The sequence below is a fragment of the Cryptomeria japonica genome, chromosome 10 (genome assembly GCF_030272615.1).
Source record: "Cryptomeria japonica chromosome 10, Sugi_1.0, whole genome shotgun sequence".
NCBI classification, from domain to species: domain Eukaryota; kingdom Viridiplantae; phylum Streptophyta; class Pinopsida; order Cupressales; family Cupressaceae; genus Cryptomeria; species Cryptomeria japonica.
In genome coordinates, this window is record NC_081414.1 from 773,442,907 (window position 1) to 773,463,197 (window position 20,291).

Here is a 20,291-nt window from a genome sequence, read left to right on the forward strand (position 1 = left end):
ACATGTCTCAAAGGATTGTACATCAAATTTAAGACATTATTTTTTAAATGATCTCATCCTTGTGAGGGCATATATGGAAATTCACCCCTACCTTCAAACAAACTTGATCATAATACTAGAGATATCCAAACTATGACAACTTGTTGCTACACTACATGCGCATGCATCCAAGCCATTATTGTAAAGGTGTGTTATCCTTGTAATGGTGAAAAATATATCTCATACACTTTTCCCATTTCTCTTACACTCACTTTGATCCATTTGTCATTAAATTATTGAATATTGGTGAAGGCACTTCATCAAAGTCTCCAAAAGGGTTGGGTTCAAAACCCTTGCAATGTTCCACTCTTGTTCAAATTAATGTAATAAGGCAAAGAATGGTGGAGTTTTACATTAATGAGGTTGTTTTTAGGTTAATAGTTTAAAAAAGTTAAATTAGTTAGATTGTTAGTTGTTGGGAAGTTATGTTCCCAGAAGGGAGTTTTGGTAGTTCTTTAGGCAAATAATGGCTTTATATAGCCAATTTTGATCAATGTAAAATTCATCCCATTTGAATCAATCTATGAAATATTTTTCATTATTATTTTAGATTGGTCAAATAATTGGAATCCTCTTCTATAGTATCAGGTTGAATCACAAGCACAAGCATGTACTTACTCCATGCAAGACATCCATTCACCTTCAATGACCAAAAACCTCTATTTTGTGAAGAACTTTCTTCGATAACGATGCTATTTAATCAAACACCATAATTTTCATTAATGTTTGTAAAGGAGATTCCCTAAATCACCGCATCTTCAAAAGGAAGATTTTACATCAAAAGAGAGCTTCCAAGAGAGGGCCATGTGCAAAAACCTACGAAAGAAAAAAGAAAAAATTGTTGAGCCCCACACTCAAACTCTAGCCATAAATTGTAGAAATATTCATGAAAATACCCTTGGTTAAAAATATTTTGACATAGTTTTTTTTTTAATTGTCCCCAATACATGGTTAAGCTTCCACTTGGGCTACTAGCTAGATAGTTTCAATTGAAAGAATTTTGGCTGAAACCCTTTCAATTGAAATATTCAATACAAATTGATATCCATTAAAAAAATTATTTCAAATTTATTTTCAGTTCATTTTTTTTTACTAAAAGAGATTCAATTGGAACTCTTTGTACCACATGTGGGCCATGTTTTTTAAGTGAAATTTTTTTTCTCAAAACTATTTTGTTAGCTAAAATTTTGACATAATTTTGGGCTTTCCCCTAATTCCACAATAGTATGTACCACTTTTTGGCCTAAAAGTGACATTGAAATCAAAACTTTTAACGAAATTTTCACTTTTTATGGCTTATAACAAGCAAACCATTTAGAATTTGAAGATGATGTGAATTAATTATTTTTTATATCATATATGTAGAACATAATTATGTATTTCTAGATTGTATTATTTTAATGAGTGTATTTCACAAAATGTGTTTATTAGAAATGAGATAAAAACTAAATTTATTAAACACAAATCACTAGAACTAATATCAAGTGCATAGATTTTAAACATGAAACGTTTAAAAATTAAATTAAATACCTTCATTCAAAGATCATGATGATGTCAAAGGTCTTAATTTGATGGTAGATGTTCATTTGAAAGTATTTTATAATTTTTTACATTTTAGACTCGTTTTTACCATCCCAAAAATTGAAATACCCTATTATGAAAACAACATTCTAATGTAAGCTCAAAACAATGAATAATTGATATCACATACAACTTGCCTTCCCTCAAATATTTATACTGTATCTCCAATGTTCTTCCACATGTCTTTGCATCACAAAAGAAAATTAATGATGTCTCTTGAGTTGTCAACCTAAGGAAGAGCCAAATATTGTTGAACTTTTTCTTGAAATATCAATGCTTATATATTTTGACTACTCTCACATTGTACAAGTTGATCTCCAACTCCAATCACAACATCTCCAATATTCTTGGCTTGAAGGGCAATTGATGGTTGGTCATTTCACTTGTGTACGTGTCATCATATGCACACTTGTGGAGTTTGCCTTGCCACTTGTCACCATCTTCGCCGTACGTTCTTTTCATCCATTTTTAGTAGGATTCTTAAGTATTATATCAAATACCTTGAGTATTATATTGTGTGTGCTGGCATGGCATACAGAAATAGTCCAACCACATTTCCTACTTGGAAGTTTTCAACACATTCATTTACAATCTGTCATGTATGCGCATGTATTGACAATCTGTCATATATTACAAAGGGTATATGACCAGTGTGGCCAAGTAGAATTCTCCACGTGGCAATTCTCTATTAGATTATGGCGTTAAAGCACATCTTCATTACAATTTTTCCCATTAATTAGCCAGTTTCCGACCAGGCTGCTCCTGTTTTCCTTATGTGTGACCTGCGACTGTCAGTTAAGTAGCCTATATATATGTTCAAAAAGCAAGGTTTATTATTTGCTTTCAGAAGTAATATTTTATTGGAGATTTGATTTGAAAAGGGCAGTTCCAGAGAATATTTCTCAGATCTATTTCGGCGTGCTGCAAGACAGATCATAAACTATGATATGAAATGATAACAGATCATGAAAATATATATATACATTCTCTTTCATAACTATTTCATCATGATAACAGATCATAAACTATGATATGAAATGTTGACGTCAGAAAAATTCTTACAAAATTAAATTCAGAAAGTCACAGAATGAGAATTTCATGACTTTTTATTTATTGGGTTGTAAGCATAGTTTCTAAAATAGAAATTGAAGAGCCTATGGTAATACATATATCTATATATATACATATATATATATATATACATATGCACACACAGAAATATATAATACATATATCTACATATATACATATGCACACACAGAAATATATAATACATATATCTATATATATATATATACACATATGCACACACAGAAATATATACCATGGGCTCTTCAATTTCTATTTTAGAAACTATGCTTACAACCCAATAAATAAAAAGTCATGAAATTCTCATTCTGTGACTTTCTGATTTTAATTTTGTAAGAATTTTTCTGACATCAACATTTCATATCATAGTTTATGATCTGTTATCATGATGAAATAGTTATGAAAGAGAATATATATATATTTTCATGATCTGTTATCATTTCATATCATAGTTTATGATCTGTCTTGCAGCACACCGAAATAGATCTGAGAAATATTCTCTGGAACTGCCCTTTTCAAATCAAATCTCCACTAAAATATTACTTCTGAAAGCAAATAATAAACCTTGCTTTATGAACATATATATAGGCTAAATAAATAAATATATATATATATATATAAATATATATATATATATATATATATAAATATATATATATATATATATATAAATATATATATATATATATATGTGTGTGTGTGTGTGTGTGTGTGTGTGTGTGTGTGTGTGTGTATGTATATGTAAATGTATATGTATATGTATATATATATGTATATGTACATATGTATATATGTATATATAAACATATACATATATGTATGTATATGTATGTATATGTATGTATGTATGTATGTATACACACACATGTACACACATATATCTATACGTACGCACTCATGTGTGTGTACATATAAACAAATATGTGTACATACCATTTATGTATATATCTACGCACGTAAGCACACACAGACACATATAAAAACACACACATATACACGTATATATATACTTAGATATATATAAATACATATGAACACATATATACACACATATACATATATAAATAATGTGCATATACATACACATACACATATAATGGTTCTATAAGTTCTTAAAATTATAAATGCATACATCATAGTCTAATGATAACCCTATATACTCTAACACAGACTATATCTTTACCATGCTCTTATTATTTGTCACGTTTTACAAACTTAGAGATTACCTTACCTTTTATATTACAAAATTGCCTTTTTCTAGGTCAATTTATCCTAGTAGCTCAACCAATCACCCAAGTAATTCATCTCTCCTAGCAAAAGTCCTTTGGTTGTTGCTTTTTTGGAAATCTCAATCATTGCATCTTAATACACAAAGTTACAACAAGTTAGAGTAATTATTTTAGAGAAATACTTAAGTGCCCACCTCTTTTCATAGTTTACCATAAGACAAGTCTTTATATCCCCCAATCTTCTCAATCTTCTCAATCTTCTTTTTTCCAACTTTGATATTTACAATATGCCACTACATTAGTATGTTATTTTAATCTATTCTTTTTTAAATTTTGTTTGTGCTTCTCAATTTTTAATTTTCCATCTTTGATGTTTACAATCAACCTACGCTAGAATAGTATGTTAATCTGATATTTTTCTCCTTCAACCTTTGTGTAATCTTTTCATCTTCCTTCCCTTAAAATGAGTCTTTAAAGTGGGGAAAAGAGGGAAATAGTAAGCAAGGAAACTTGGAACATAAATATCATCACATCTACATCCTCAACATCACAAATTTCATATTATGAAACACAAGATTAATTCATTCACATTTGTATTTGGTTAGAGTATTTTATTTTTACAGAATAGATAGATTAGCATTTTAGATAAATAGATTTTGAATTTCTCTATAGAATTCTAACATTTAATTACAATCTCTAAATTTTTTTATGGATATTTGAATTATTAGATTAGTTATTTACTAAAAAAAATCATATGACAAACCCACTTTATGAATGAAAATATAAATTTGTGGAAAGAAAATCAAATTTGCGATGTTAAGGATCTAATATCAAGTTTTTGTACATGTTTATATTATTCTAAGATATTCATAAAAAAAATGCATACATTTTATAACACATATGAATCAATTATGTGTATTGATATCATCATCATCATCATTTGACCATCATGAATTGCAGTGCTAAGTATCTAATTCCTTTAATTTAATTATTGCATTTATTATCGTTCATTTATCAATTTGTCTAATTGTCTTAGTTAAGTTATGTTAATCAATATTTATTTAAGTTGGGAAGATTAATTGATACAAAGAATTTTATTTCTATACAAGTACAAGCTCGGTTAATGACATGTCTCAAAGAATTGTACATCAAATTTAAGACATCATTTTTTAAATAACCTCATCCTTGTGAGGGAATATAAGGAACTTCAGCCCTACCTTCAAACAAACTTGATCATAATACTAGAGGTATCCAAACTATGACAACTTGTTGCTACGCTACATGCACATGTATCCAAGCCATTATTGTCAAGGTGTGTTATCCTTTTAATGGTGAATAATATATCTCATACACTTTTACCATTTCTCTTACACTCACTTTGATCCATTTGTCATTAAATTAATGAATATTTGTGAAGGTACTTCATCAAAGTCTCCAAAAGGGTTTGGGTTCAAAAGCATTGCAATGTTCCACTCTTGTTCAAATTAATGTAATAAGGGAGGGGATGTTGGAGTTTTACATTAATTAGGTTATTTTGGTTAATAGTTTAAAAAAAAAAAATTAGTTAGATTGTTAGTTGTTGGGAAGTTATGTTCCCGTAAGGGAGCTTTGGTAGTTCTTGAGGCAAATAATGGCTTTATATATTAGCCAATTTTGATCAATGTAAAATTCATCCCATTTGAATCAATATATGAAATATTTTCCATTTCTCTTTTAGATTGGTAAAATACTTGAAATCCTCTTCTATAGTATCAGGTTGAATCACAAGCATGAGCATGTGTTCACTCCTTGCAAGGCATCCATTCACCTTCAAAGACCCAAAACCTCTATTATGTGAAGAACTTTCTCCGATAACAATGCTATTGAATCAAATACCATACTTTTCATGAATGGTTGTAAAGGAGATTCCCTCAAGCACTGGATCTTCAAAAGGAAAATTTTGCATCAAAAGAGAGCTTCATAGAAAGGGCCATGTGCAAAACCCTACGAAAAAAAAAAAAGAAGTAAAATTGGTTGAGCCCCATGCTCAAACCTTGATTAGAAATGTACTTGCAAAAACATTCATGAAAATACCGTTGGTTAAAAATATTTCGAGATAAAAAAAAATTTGAATTGTCCCCGATAGAGGGTTAAGCTTCTACTTGGGCTACTAGCTAGATAGTTTCACCTAAAAGAGTTTTGGCTGAAACACTTTCAATTGAAATCTTCAATACAAATCGATATCCATTAAAAAAATTATTTCAAATTTATTTTGAGCTCGTGTTTTTTACAAAAAGAGATTCAATTGGAACTCTTTGTACCACATAGGAGCCATGTAAGTTTAAGTGAAACTACTTCACCCTAAATACTTTGAAGTGAAACACTTTTTCTCAAAACTATTTTGTTAGCCAGAAGTTTGACATAATTCTGGATTTTCCTGTAACCCCACAATAGTGTGTACAACTTTTTGGTCTAAATGGGACTTTGAAATCAAAACTTTTAACCGAATTTTCACTTTTTATGACTTATAGTAAGCAAACCATTTAGAATTTGAAGATGATGTGAATTAATTGTTTTTTAGAACATATATGTAAACCATAATTATGTATTTGTAGATTATATTATTTTGATGAGTGTATTCCACAACATGTGTTTGTTAGAAATGAGATAAAAACTAAATTTATTAAACCCAAATCACTAGAACTAATATTGAGTGCATACATATTTTTCATAATATTTTATTCTATATTTTATTTATTATTAATTTTTTAATTCACATTAATTATAATTTATAGTGGCTTTATTCTATAACACAATCTTTTTGTATTTGCCATTTTTATTGAAACATGGAATTTTGATAAAGTGTGTACACATTTTTTAAAGTTTTTTCTACCATTTTATATTTTTCCATGTGTTTGGAAAGAGACCCTTATGTTTGGTAGGAAATCTATGTTCACTAAAAAATAGAAAAAAAAGTAATTAAATAAAATAGATAACAAATCAAACTTTTATGAAATACTATTTTAATGTCCGCAATAGAATGAAATTTCATGTGATTGTGGCTCAAATTGACGATTTAACTCTTTCAAAACATTTTTTTTAAACTATATGAACAAAAACAAGATGGCATCAAAGGGTCTTTCAAATGAAGGACCCTTTCATAAAGCATTTTAAACATGAAACATTTAAAAATTAAAGTAAATGCCTTCATTCAAAGATCGTGATGATGTCAAAAGTCTTAATTTAATGATATATATTCATTTGAAAATATTTTATTATTTTTGACATTTTAGACTCCATCTCAAAAATTAGAAGACCCTATTATGAAAACAATCTTAATGTGAACTCAAGACAATGAATAGTTGATCTTGCTCCCTACTTTATCTCCAATGATCTTGCCCCCTCGTAAGGGAGACCCAAATATTGTTGAACTTTTTTTTTAAATATCAATGCTTATATATTTTGACTACACTCACATTGGACAAGTTGATCTCCAACTCCAATCACAACATCTCCAATATTCTTGGCTTGAAGGGCAATTGGCGGTTGGTCATTTCACTTGCCTACGTGTCATCAGAGGCACACTTGTGGAGTTTGCCTTGCCACTTGTCGCCATCTTCGCCGTACGTTCTTTCCATCCATTTTGTGGTGGATTCTACGTAACACAAAATCAAATATCTTAGATATTATATTGTGTGTGGTGGAACAATTAAATAGTATTACAAAGTGTTCTGGTCCAACCATATTTCGCTGTGCTTTCCATCTGGAAGTTTCAACTCATTCATTCACAAAAGCAAGCGCATGTATTGAAAATCTGTCAAATATTACAAAAGGATATCTAAGGTGACATGACGAGTTTGGCCAAGTAGAATGCTCCACGTGGCAATTCTCTATTAGATTATGGCATTAGTGGCACCCAGTAGCTTAAAGCACATCTTCATTACATTTTTTCCCATTAAATCCAAAAATAATATCAAATCTATCATTATGGGTTAAGGAAAAACTGCAAAAAAATATCAAATCTATCATTATGGGTTAAGGAAAAACTGCAGGACTTTAATTAGCCAGTTTCCGACCAGGCTGTTCCTGTTTTCGTTTTGTGTGACCTGCGACTGTCAGTCGATAGTAGATGATATTTGTTTAAGTAGCCTATAAATATTTGTTTAAGTAGCCTATTACAATAAATATTCTGCTTACTAACACAAGGTTTATTATTTGCTTTCAGAAGTAATATTTTAGTGGAGATTTGAGTTGGTAGAGCAGGAAAATGATGAGGCACACGAAGGAGGTGACGCACTTGAAGCCGAAGGAGGAAAAGGGCAGTTCCAGGGAATATTTCGCAGATCTATTTCGGCGTGGTACAAGACATAAGAAGGAGATGACACTGCAGGTAATCTATTCATTCCTTCTACATATTTATTCAAATAGATTTGATATATTTCACAATGTGTATAGGATTTTTTTTCATCATCAAGTTTGGGAGCATATTTTATAATCTATCGTGAAGATGAAAATGTTAGCGGAGAATATGGAATCGTTTTCTATTTTCAATTATTTCATCTTCATGATGGATTGTAGAGTATGAAACACAAATATGATATTTTCAATTATTTCATCCTAACTATGGAACATAGACCATGATATAAAATGCTGAGGATGAAAAACTCTTACATAATTAAATTCAGAAAATCTATCATTATGAATTATAAATGGAAATTTCATGAGTTTGATTTATTGGGTTGTAAGCATTGTTTTTCATATAGAAAAGAAGTTTATTGGGTTGTAAGCATTGTTTTTCAAATAGAAAAGAAGAGCGTATGGTGATTATTAAAAAGGTTTCTTGAATGGAATGCAGACGGTTGAGGTGAAAGTGATAAGGATGGACTGTGCAGGGTGTGAGCTCAAAGTGAAAAAGGCCCTCCAACGCATGTCAGGTAACCACCAAAAGACATCCTTATTAGAAAAAGTGTTAAAATTGCAGGTTCTACAATCAGGAAATCTTTGGCCAGGTTTTGCTTTCCATTGACCAAAAGCCTTGTAACTGCAATCTTTTTTATTTGTTTCTGCTATGTATGAATTTTTCTGGCTTTATTTTTTGTCTGGAGCAGGTGTACAAACAGTGGATGTAAACAGAAAGCTGCAAAAAGTTACAGTTACAGGATATATTGAACCGAGCAAGGTTCTGAAGAAAGTGCAAGGCACAGGGAAAAACGCAGAGATATGGCCATACGTTCCCTACAACTCTGTAACACAACATGTTATGAATGCACGTACGTATGACAAAAAAGCACCACCTGGGTATATGAGGAAAGATATTTTCGATACTGGAATCGACCCCAACCGCCCAGATGAAGTGTACGGAGCTATGTTCAGTGAAGAAAATGCAAATGCATGCACCCTTATGTGATTTCACCTCATATTCTTGTCTCAGAAGATTAGTCCGTAATATGTAAAATATTAGTTTTCCTTAGATGTTTTTGTATTAGTCCTCCACTTGAGGACTGTTAGATTTTGTAGGTGTATGAATAAAACCAAGACTGGTGTTCTAAGATTTTATATACTTCTTTCAAACTTATTATAATGAATTGAAAGGAGTTATATTATGAGTATATTGATAAATGGTGCAGTATTATTAAATGTATGTATATATAACATATACACATATACATATATATACATATATATACACATACAAACATACATACATATACATATACATATATACATCTTATTGATACATATAGGTATTTTGATTTAAAATTTATCTAGAACATGCATTATTTACATCTCTTTGTACACATGTCCCAATGCATATGTTATTTATTCTTCATTTGTACATGCATAGGATTGAACTAGTAATCACATCTTTAACTTTAAAAAATTTAAATTTAAACTCAAATTTTATCAACTCCCAACCATTCTAACTAATGGTTGTAAGTTGACCCAATAAATGCTTTTATAATTTGATACTATGTAATTTTATTTAAGGACGTTTATTGAAATATATTTCATCATCTCTGATCTTTTATATCTGTTCATCCTAGAAGCATTACAAAGAGGATAAGAGTTAGACAAATACTTCAACTTGGTGCTCTAAAATGAATATAAGGTTGCATAATCATTCTAGGATGTATGCATTCTTTTGCTAATATTTTACACATGTTTCTAAGGGTTGACCTAAGTGAACACATTCCCTTGCAACATACTAAAAATATTCTAAAGGTGTTTTTAAATCTTATCAATTCTCAAAGCTCCACACATACACACACATGCATGCACATGCGCATATGTATGTATGTGTGTGTGTGTGTAGATATGTTTATGTATATGTATATATACATATACATAAACATATCTATACACACACATACATACATACATATTTAAGATAGGCCCTAATTAATTACTACCCATCTTGATATTTTAGAGTTATTACAAGTAAATTGCATCATTACATTGAGAGAACAAGTAAAGAAACAACATTGAATCATCTACTTACATAATCATTAATGCAAATCCTCAAGTATCTTTGTTTATTATATTCAATATTTATTTTTGGACTTGATATGTTAATTAGGTTTTGACCAAGGGTGAATCTCTCTATCAAATGTTCAAGCTACTTGATTTTACCTATCAACACCATCTCTTTTTCATACATAAATTGTGTAGATTTTGAAATATCTTGCTACTTTTATGAAAAAATCTTTAGCTCTTGATGCCATGGAAATAGCTCCTAGGGGAGATTTGACTATGTTAGAATGTCACGGTGGAGATGGTAATACATAGCTACCTACACATTGGAAATATAGTAACAACATATATTATGGAAGATAAAATTTTAACCATTAGATGAACATGAGACAACCCTTTCCACTATATGGCCACTTTATCTTTTTAAATCTTTCCCACTAAGTAGATTACCACATTATGTCCAACCTAGAAATATAATCTACAATGAAATGGGATTTCATATTCCAATATTTGTTTCCCCATCCTATACCCTATCTTGAGCCATACGACCATAAGAAACCCTGTAGCTATATCAAGTTCTATCTAGAGATTGGTTGATGTAGAATTCGCCAACCCATTCGTTTCAAGATCTAAGGAAATAAATGTACCTAAATAATTACATATGACTTAGAAATAAGCATCTACCTAGTATTATAAATGTAGACACCTAAAAATATCTTAAATTAATTGAAAAAATATTTATTGTTTAATTAATTTAATTAAATATTTAATTGCTTGACCATTAATAAAATTAATTAAGTATTAGAGTTTATTTAATTAATTATTTATATTAATTAAATAAATATTAATTCATTCATTCATTCATTAAAACCTTTTCTTTCCTATAGTTAAATTAAAATTTATTATTTATTTAATTATTCCTTTTTTTGGAAAAGAGGGGTTAAAATTTATTAATCACCAAAGATTAGTACAAAGCAACACAAAACAACAAGTCCAAGAATAGACCATCAATCCAAGGACAAAAAGACACCTAAATAGGGCACACCCTAAACCCCCAAATAAGTTCTCAAGTCCTCCATTATAAGCTCCTCCAAAATCCTAGACTCCTTGGTGGCAAATGTCTAGGCAGTCTTTGATGTTTCACATCCCCATCTTCTTAGAATCCCATTTAGCCAAACAATTTGAAACCTTCTTCCATTCTTGAGGAATGTGGAAAAAGGTAACATAACCCAAATATCTTCATAGTCTCACAATCTAATTGACCACCAAAGCCAATTGCCAGCTTACTCACTCTACCTATCACTTATTCAACATATTAATCATTATTTATGAATCAAATTCACAGATGATCTTCCTCCATCCAAGGGAATGACTTCTCTCTAAATCACAAAGAATAGCAAAAGCTTTTATAAAGTTATTAGTATATTGGCCTTTATATATAAAGAAAAAGAAATGGAAAACCCTAAAACTATCTTTGTTAACAACACCAATCACATCATACTTAGGATTACCTGTGGAGATATCTTTATCTATTTGTATATATCTCTCTCCCTCTCTATCACCATATCTTTCTCACTCTTTCACACACACATACACTTCACATTTCTTCCTCCATATCCCTATATTTCTCTCTATCTATCCCTCTCCCTTCTATATATTCTCCATCTCTCTCTTCCTCTTTATCTCCCCCTCTCCATCTCCCTAGCTTTGTCTATATTTATCTTTTCATTTACCCCCCCCCCCCCGGCTCTCTCTCTCTCTCTCTCTCTATTGAGACCTCTGTATCTATATCTTTTTCCTCTTTATCTCTATCTCACATATTTCTTCTTTCATCTCTCACTCTATCTCTATCTCATTATTTCTCCATCTCTCTCCCCCCTCTCTCTCTCTCCCTCCATATATCACTTCATGTCTCTAGGTCTGTATCTTTCTATCTCTCACTCTTTATACATTTATCTCTTCCATCTCTATCCATCCCTCTCCCCTCTCCCTCTTTATATGTTTATTTCTTCCATCTCTATCTATCCCTCTCTCTTCTATCTCTTTAAATATCCCCCTCTCATTCTCTCCATCTGCATATCCATCTCCATCTTTATCTTCTTCTCTATCTATATTTCCAAACCTTTATCTCTCACATAATTCATTTTGTCATCATTTATATTTCTCACGAAATGAGTCTCCATACATGCAACTTGGGCATTACAAATTTTGGTGCTTTCATTACTTTCTTTTTTATTTCACATTTTTTTAGCAACTTGATTTTCTTGTTGCCTTCTCTTGTGAAAAGAAGTGAATTGGCCTAAGGGATCGACAACATGCGGTCCCATAGAGGCATGCAAGCCAATACATTTAATATGATTCGTACATGTGGGTTTTGAGATGGCATCATGCTACTAGGAGGTGGAATGAGTGTCCAAGGTTATTTTTATCTTGCATCACTTCTAGAATAGGTTGATTTATTGATCTTGGTAGTCAACCAATTCAATCATGTTTGAATCCATGTAATCTATTATGTAATTGACTTGAAAGCTATCTTCAAAACACACACATTAATAGGTATGTAAATATGCCATACCATATTGACTCAGATCAAGAGGACCTTGTTGTATGTATTGTTATAATTTGCATACACACAATTGATGTGTTGGTATATGACAGAGCTTGTTTATTCACTCTTGTAATGTATCCAAGTTGATCTCAATCTTCAATGAAACCTAAAGACATTGTCATTGGTAGGCAACCTATGAAATGTCTTTCTTCTTCTAACATATATGTTTCAATTTTTTTCGTCAAATATCTATTTAAAGACTAAAGACTAATTAGTAGGAGTGTTCTCGATTTGAGGGATATAAATGTTGCCTTATCGATATAAAATACAAATTTATTGAAGCTCAATTGTTTTAGGATAAAAAAAAAAATGTTCTATCAACACAAGAGGATTAAAAATAATCTCCCCTCTCTTGAGCTATCTCTTCCCATTTATTTATACTTCTCTATATTTGTCTATCTTTTTTTTGTTTGTCTCTCTCTATTTTTGTCTCTTTGCCTTTCTCTCCCTCTCCCCCTCTCTCTATATCTCTCAATCACTCTATCTCACCATCTATACCTCTCTATCTCTCCCTCTCCCCATCCCTCTTCCTCTATATATATTCCTCTCTACCTCTCTCTCTTTATCTCCCTATCTCTATATCTTTATTTATCCCTCTACCTCTGTCTATCTCTCCATCTTGTCTACCAATAGACCTTGTGTTCAACATAAATATACACAAAAAATAGACCAAAATTTTGCCCACTTGACCTTGTACAACTCTTCAACATACCCATTGCACGTGAAGGTGTGATTTTTAATTTATAATATGTTGTTAGCTTGTTAATTAATCCCATACTTTTGAAGAATAGTGGGTCCTTCTAGGCCTTATGGATGACAATGTCTATGCAACACCTAGGATGCACTTTTGACTGCAATTATTAATTAATTAAAATTTAGAATACAATAGCTTTTTTAATTTTTAGTTTTTAATTAATTACTAAATATAGTCAAAGGTGCATTCTAAATGTTGGATAGATATTTTCTTGTAGACTATTGCCAATATCAATACTTACATATATGACAACACTCACATTGAACAACTTGACCTCTAACTCCAATCACATCCTTTGCAACATTCTTGACTTAAAAGGGCAATTTATGGTTGGTCATTTCACTAGCCTACGTGTCATCATAGGCACACTTGTGGGGTATGCCTTCGCACTTGTGGGAAAAATTTTAGGACTTTTATTAGCCAGTTTCCGACCAGGCTGCTCCTCTTTTCCTTATGTGACCTACGACTGTCAGTCGACAATATTTGATATTTATTTTAAGTAGCCTACATATATGTGTATAAATTAAAGGAGTCTTATATAGTAGTATCACAATAAATATTCTGCGTACCAACACAAGGTTTATTATTTTCTTTCAGAAGTAATATTTTAGTGGAGATTTGAGTTGGCAGAGCAGATATATTTTATAATCTATCATGAAGATGAAAATGTTAGAGGAGAATATGGAATCATTTTCTTCTTTCAATTATTTCATTCCGACGATGGATTGTAGAGTACCATCCAAAACATTGATGATCACAAATATGTTTCAAAATATTAATGATGAAAAACTAGATCATTTTTTGTCGTAGAATATGATATAAAATGTTGATGACTAAAAATTGCAATGGATTAGTTCAATCTGAATAATTGATGTTTAAAGTTTTCTTCAGTTTGATATATTTTTATATGTATAAATTTTTTATGAGATTATATTTCATAAACAATTATGGAATGAAATAGTTAGAGAGGAGAATCAATTCTGCAAATTTCATGACTTCAATAACTTACTCTCAATTCAACTGTTTTAATATGAGATAATATCTTTTGATATTAGTAGATGTATAAAATGAATTGGACCTTAATCTTTTAATACAATATTGGGCATGTGCACAGAGATGGTGGTCAGAAAAGTGGAAACCACCCAAATTAAACTTGGAAAAACAAGCAGCGCATACGTCATTTTAAAATTTTAAATTCTCGCATACGCGCTTAGGTTTGTTCTTCCCAAGCCTAGAAAAGGTAGCGCGTACGCGCTGCTTTTAGGAAAGTAAGCGCGTATGTGCTACGCCTTGGAAAATGAGCGCGTACGCGCTACGCCTTGGAAAATGAGTGCGTATGCGCTAATAATCCAAATAAAACCGCGTACGCGGTGCCTGGTAAAAAAAGTTTCTAAAAAAAAAACTGGGTCTCATTTACCCGTAAATCACGTTTTTAACTTCATTTTTTCCCCATTTTCTCACCTAAACCGCAAATGGGGTGCTAGATTTGTCCTCCAGGATATATATCAAGGTTTGTTTTTGTTTATTTTTGTCTTTATTTCCGGTTTATGCAATTTGTTTTACATTTTGAATTTAATTTCATTAATTTTGATTAGGTTTTTTCATTTTTTTGTTTCAAAAACTAGATTCTTCTAATCCAGAAAAAGAACAACCAAATGCACCTCTTGAAAACCCACAAGAACAACCAAATGCACCTCCTAAAAACACACAAGAACAACCCCCAATTCCTCCTTTTGACCGCACAGCCGAAACACAGGAAGAATTAATTAATCAGTTAGGACAAAATACATCTAAAATCAATAGACTGATTGTAAAATTGAAAACTTTTGAACTTGACTATCATCAATCCCTCACCACTAGCCTAGAAACATTAGCTAGTGGTGCCATAGCTGTTTCCACAGAAATTACCAAATGGGGAAGCTTTAGGGATAGGTGTCGTCAGTTCTATGCCAATGGGCTATCATACGATGGAGTAAAAAACAAAAATATTTCTAAACAACAAATATGTGTTGTTTTTGTTGATCCCAAAACTGGCCAGTCATTACCTCTTAATGCAAAGAGGTTTCTCATACATTGGTGTACCAATGCGCAGATGAAGAATCTTTTTTGGCAGAGGTGGTGGATGGTCTTTGATGATCCACCTTGTAATAATTATGAGGTGCCATTATATTTTTTGAGAAAAGTATATTGTGAGTTTGTGCTCAATGTGCCTCCAAACTATTTTGACATGAGAGAGTTTCATGGTAGAGGTAGTGGCTCTGCCCAAGATAGACCTAAAGCCCATAGGCGGTTAGCCGCAGAGAGTCGCCGCCCCCTAGCACCCAAACCCAAGGTGCATCAGGTTGTCCCATTGGAGCTGAAAGAGTCGATGGAGCTACAGACTCTTCAGGCAGCCACAACATTGACTGGTACCATTATCAAGCATGGGACATCATTAGCACACCCTATTGTATTGGATGATGAGCCGTTAGAGGGTGACAGAGAGCCCATCGAGCATATGTGTGTCAGTTTCTCGAGGATATGCTCAGGGATAGATGATGCAGCCAGTGCAGATGGATACTTATATCATTTATGCACGATTTGTGGTTATAGATGTCAGGCTCACACGGTTGAGGATGTCACGCTGACAGATGAGTTGATGGACATGGTGTTTGCCCATGAGCCATAGACACAGGTGTGTTGATTTGAATTCATAACATTTTATTTATCAGTCACTTTAAATTTGTAATTACATAAATTAATTTTCATTTATACATCGATTTAAATTGAGACAAATAATATGCATTTTAGGATGCAGCAGAGCTATCCCATACACCTCCCCCAGTTACCATAGCTGCAACTTTGATGCCTGAGGTATAAATTTTGTAACATGTTAAAATAGAATAGTACACTTTGAATTCAAAAAAATGCAAGATATACTAACTATCTTTAATGCTTGGTCCAATTTCTGGTTTGTAGGTGTTGACAAGGGACGAAATGTCCCAGATTGATGACATCACGCTCTCGGCGATCGATTTTGGCCTACAAGGCTATACGGTATCATATTTTGTACAACTCTTTTTGTGTATTGTTTTGATGGAATATGCAAGTCATTTCATTTTAGATTTTTAAAATTATGTTTAATTTATTATCTGTACTAATATCTCATGTTAATTTTGTGTTTTTAGGGTACCCCCTCTGTGTCTAGGGCTCGTCCTAAGAAAAAGAATTCCTCGAAGACGCCAAAACATGTGAAGAAGGTAATTGAACACATTTTTATTTGTACAATTGTTTGAAAATGTTGAAATCAAGTATTAGTTGGGGTTTGTAGATTGATTAGTGTTTTTTGTCTATTTTACATGTACAGTGGCCATTGAGCTTTGTGGATATGTTGAATGCACCTGATTCGCCCACGGATCAAGAGAGGGTGGAGGTATGTATCTCTACTTTATTTTCTTGATTTCATGATTATATGCACACATACATGTGAACTTGTGATATATTATAATCTTATTATTTTTTCATATAGGAAATATCCATACCTATTTCGTCAATGTTGAACCCTCCTCCTTGCACTGGAGAAGCATCTCAGGATCTGGTACACTTTTGTTTGATATGTAAAATTAATTGTTTTCAACCTTCAATACTTATCATTATATTAATTATATTTAATCTTTGTACATTTTTTGTATAGGTAATAGCGACAGTTTCTACATCGATGGCGAGCCATCCTCAGTCCATTGGAGAAGCATCTCAAGCACAGGTACGTCATTGTTCTCTATATTATAGCTTTTAAGTGTTTTTTATATATTTATGTTAGTACATTGTATTAATTGTACATTTAATCTACAATAGACTCCTTTGCGGTACGGCCATAATGTGGATCCATTTAAGTATGTCTTCAAGAAAACTCCTAAGAGTGACAAGGAGAGGAGAGCGAAGATATTAGCTCCTGGATGAGCCGATGAGGTAATCTACATTTCAATTGCAAAGGAATTAAAGTTAAATGCATAGTTATGTTGTTTATTGTGAACTATTTTCTACAAAAGAATTCTAACTTGGCTTTTGAATTGTGGTTTTGCAACCATCTACAAAGCCACGTCCTGCACCGAAGAGGCTTGATTTTGATGATCCACCACAAGTTTGGGATCATATAGTGCTATTTTTGGTCATAGAATGACCAATACATGTAGATATATTCTACATTTTTATTGTATATCGATTTGGACATGGCATATGCCACATTTTTGTAATACTTGTATTGACTTGGCAGACATGCCTTTTTTTATATATATAAATATCGATATTCGATCCAATAAATGTGTAATGAGTTCATTAATTTGTATTCATTGTATTTTGTGGTTGTCCTTTTATAAATTTAAATGAATATTTGCATATGTAATCAACAATATGAATATAAACAACAAAAATATATGATATAAAACATTGCAATCGTGGAATATGATTTGATAAAATTTCTAAAATGTTGAATTAACCCTACAAAACTCCTTGTATTCAGTTCATTATTGTGTATTCATTGTATTTGGTGGCTGCCCTTTTATAAATTTAAATGAATATTTGCATATGTAATCAACAATATGAATATAAACAACAAAAATCGACAATATGAATATAAACAACAATGTGTTTGGTGCGAGAGCACCCTCACGCTCGCAATGGTCATTTTTTGTTTGTCGTGTGCACAAACCGACGTCGCAAGCACGTCTGAGTGGGTAGGTTTATGCTAGGCATGCCCCTATCATGCATCCCAAAGCACCAGAACTTCGAGAGTCATACCCTACCGGTGCGACCTCTCAAGTGCCCTGAGTCCAAAAAATTGTCAAAATTTGACTGACTGTTTCTTCCAATCCATGACACATATGGTCGATCTGTTTGATCCCGTGGGGTCACGTGAGGCTCCTCTATAATGGCCTACCTTGGTTTTCAATGACTCGGAGCCATTTTCAATAAGTAGCATTTTTTCGCCTGCTCCAAAAACTGTTAGTTGCTTGCAAGGAAAAGTTGCAAGATTGGCTAGAATTGATTATGTTCGTCGTGTGCACAAACTAACATCGCAAGCATGTTTGGGTGGGTAGTTTTACGCTAGGCATGCCCCTATCATGCATCCCAAAGCACCAGAACGTCGAGAGTCATACCCTACCGATGCCATCTCTCAAGTGCCCTGAGTCCAAAAAATTGTCAAAATTTGACGGACTATTTCTTCCAATCCACAACACATACGATCAATTTGTTTGATCTTGTGGGGTCACATGAGCCTCCTCTACAATGGCCTATCTTGGTTTTCGACTACTCGGATCCATTTACAATTAGTAGCATTTTTTTGCCTACTCCAAAAACCGTCAGTTGCTTGCAAGGAAAAGTTGTAAGATTGGCTAGAATTGATTATGTTCATCGTGTGCACAAACTGAAATCGCGAGTGCATCCGGGTGGGTAGGTTTACGCTAGGCATGCCCCTGTCGTGCATCCCAAAGCACCAGAACGTCGAGAGTCATACCCTACCAGTGCAATCTCTCAAATGCCCTGAGTCCAAAAAATTGTCAAAATTTGACGGACTGTTTCTTCCAATCCATGACACATACGGTCAATCTGTTTGATCCCGTGGGGTCACGTGAGGCTCCTCTACAATTGCCTATCTCAATTTTTGACGACTCGAAGCCATTTTCATTTAGTAGCATTTTTTCACCTGCTCCAAAAACCGTCAGTTGCTTGCAAGGAAAAGTTGCAAGATTGGCTAGAATTGATTATGTTCGTCATATGCACAAACCGACATCACAGGCGCGTCCGGGTGGGTAGGTTTACGCTAGGCATGCCCCTATCATGCATCCCAAAGCACCAAAACTTTGAGAGTCATACCCTACCGACGCAATGTAGAAGTTGCTTGACAACTTTTTTGACAATTTTTTTGACAACAATGACAATTTTTGCTCAAATTGTATCTAGTCTCAATCTATGACCCCTATGACCCGATAATGACTCAAATAATTATCCATGATTATACAAGAATTAAGAATGCTCATGATTGACCAGGGATACATCACATATACTCAAAACATAGTCACAAAACATTGACACACAAAATAGTCACAAAACATTGTCACATATTATTCAAAAATTTGCCTCTAAATATGGTCAAATGAGCTCTTGGCTATTTGATTATACAAAAAATTGTCTTACAAATCATCTCATGGGCTTTTATACAAAATTTGGCATTACAATATGTGTGATTCAGCTCATCGCCATTTTAATATACAAAATTTGGCATGTACATATGTACAAAACAGCTCATTGCTACTTAAATATACAAAATTATGCCCCTAAACATGTAAAAATCAGCTCATGGGCATTTATATATACAAAAAATGAATATAGAACAATCCGTCGATGATTTATACAAAATTCTCAAAATCATTCTACTCTGAACCGTAGAATCAATCAAGTGAGCCTTCAGGATTGGCTCTAACCCGTATTGTGTCAAGTATTGCCTCGTGGTCAAATTCACGAACTTTCCATAAAATCTTGTTATGAGGTCTACCACGATACT

The 20,291-nt window shown here is 32.5% G+C and overlaps 1 protein-coding gene and 1 long non-coding RNA gene across 2 annotated transcripts; both read left to right on the forward strand.

Annotated features, from left to right (window-relative positions):
- The first annotated feature begins 8,074 nt into the window (after positions 1-8,074).
- Positions 8,075-9,526, forward strand: LOC131026961 (heavy metal-associated isoprenylated plant protein 20). Its single transcript, XM_057956952.2, has 3 exons — positions 8,075-8,307; positions 8,773-8,851; positions 9,026-9,526. The coding sequence occupies exons 1-3, from the start codon at positions 8,185-8,187 to the stop codon at positions 9,322-9,324; spliced, it is 501 nt and encodes a 166-aa protein (XP_057812935.2). The 5' UTR covers positions 8,075-8,184; the 3' UTR covers positions 9,325-9,526.
- A 7,568-nt stretch (positions 9,527-17,094) lies between these two features.
- LOC131026995 (uncharacterized) lies at positions 17,095-17,492 on the forward strand. Its single transcript, XR_009102430.2, has 3 exons — positions 17,095-17,162; positions 17,259-17,327; positions 17,424-17,492. It is a non-coding gene; the product is annotated as an uncharacterized LOC131026995 (long non-coding RNA).
- The last annotated feature ends 2,799 nt before the right edge of the window (positions 17,493-20,291 follow it).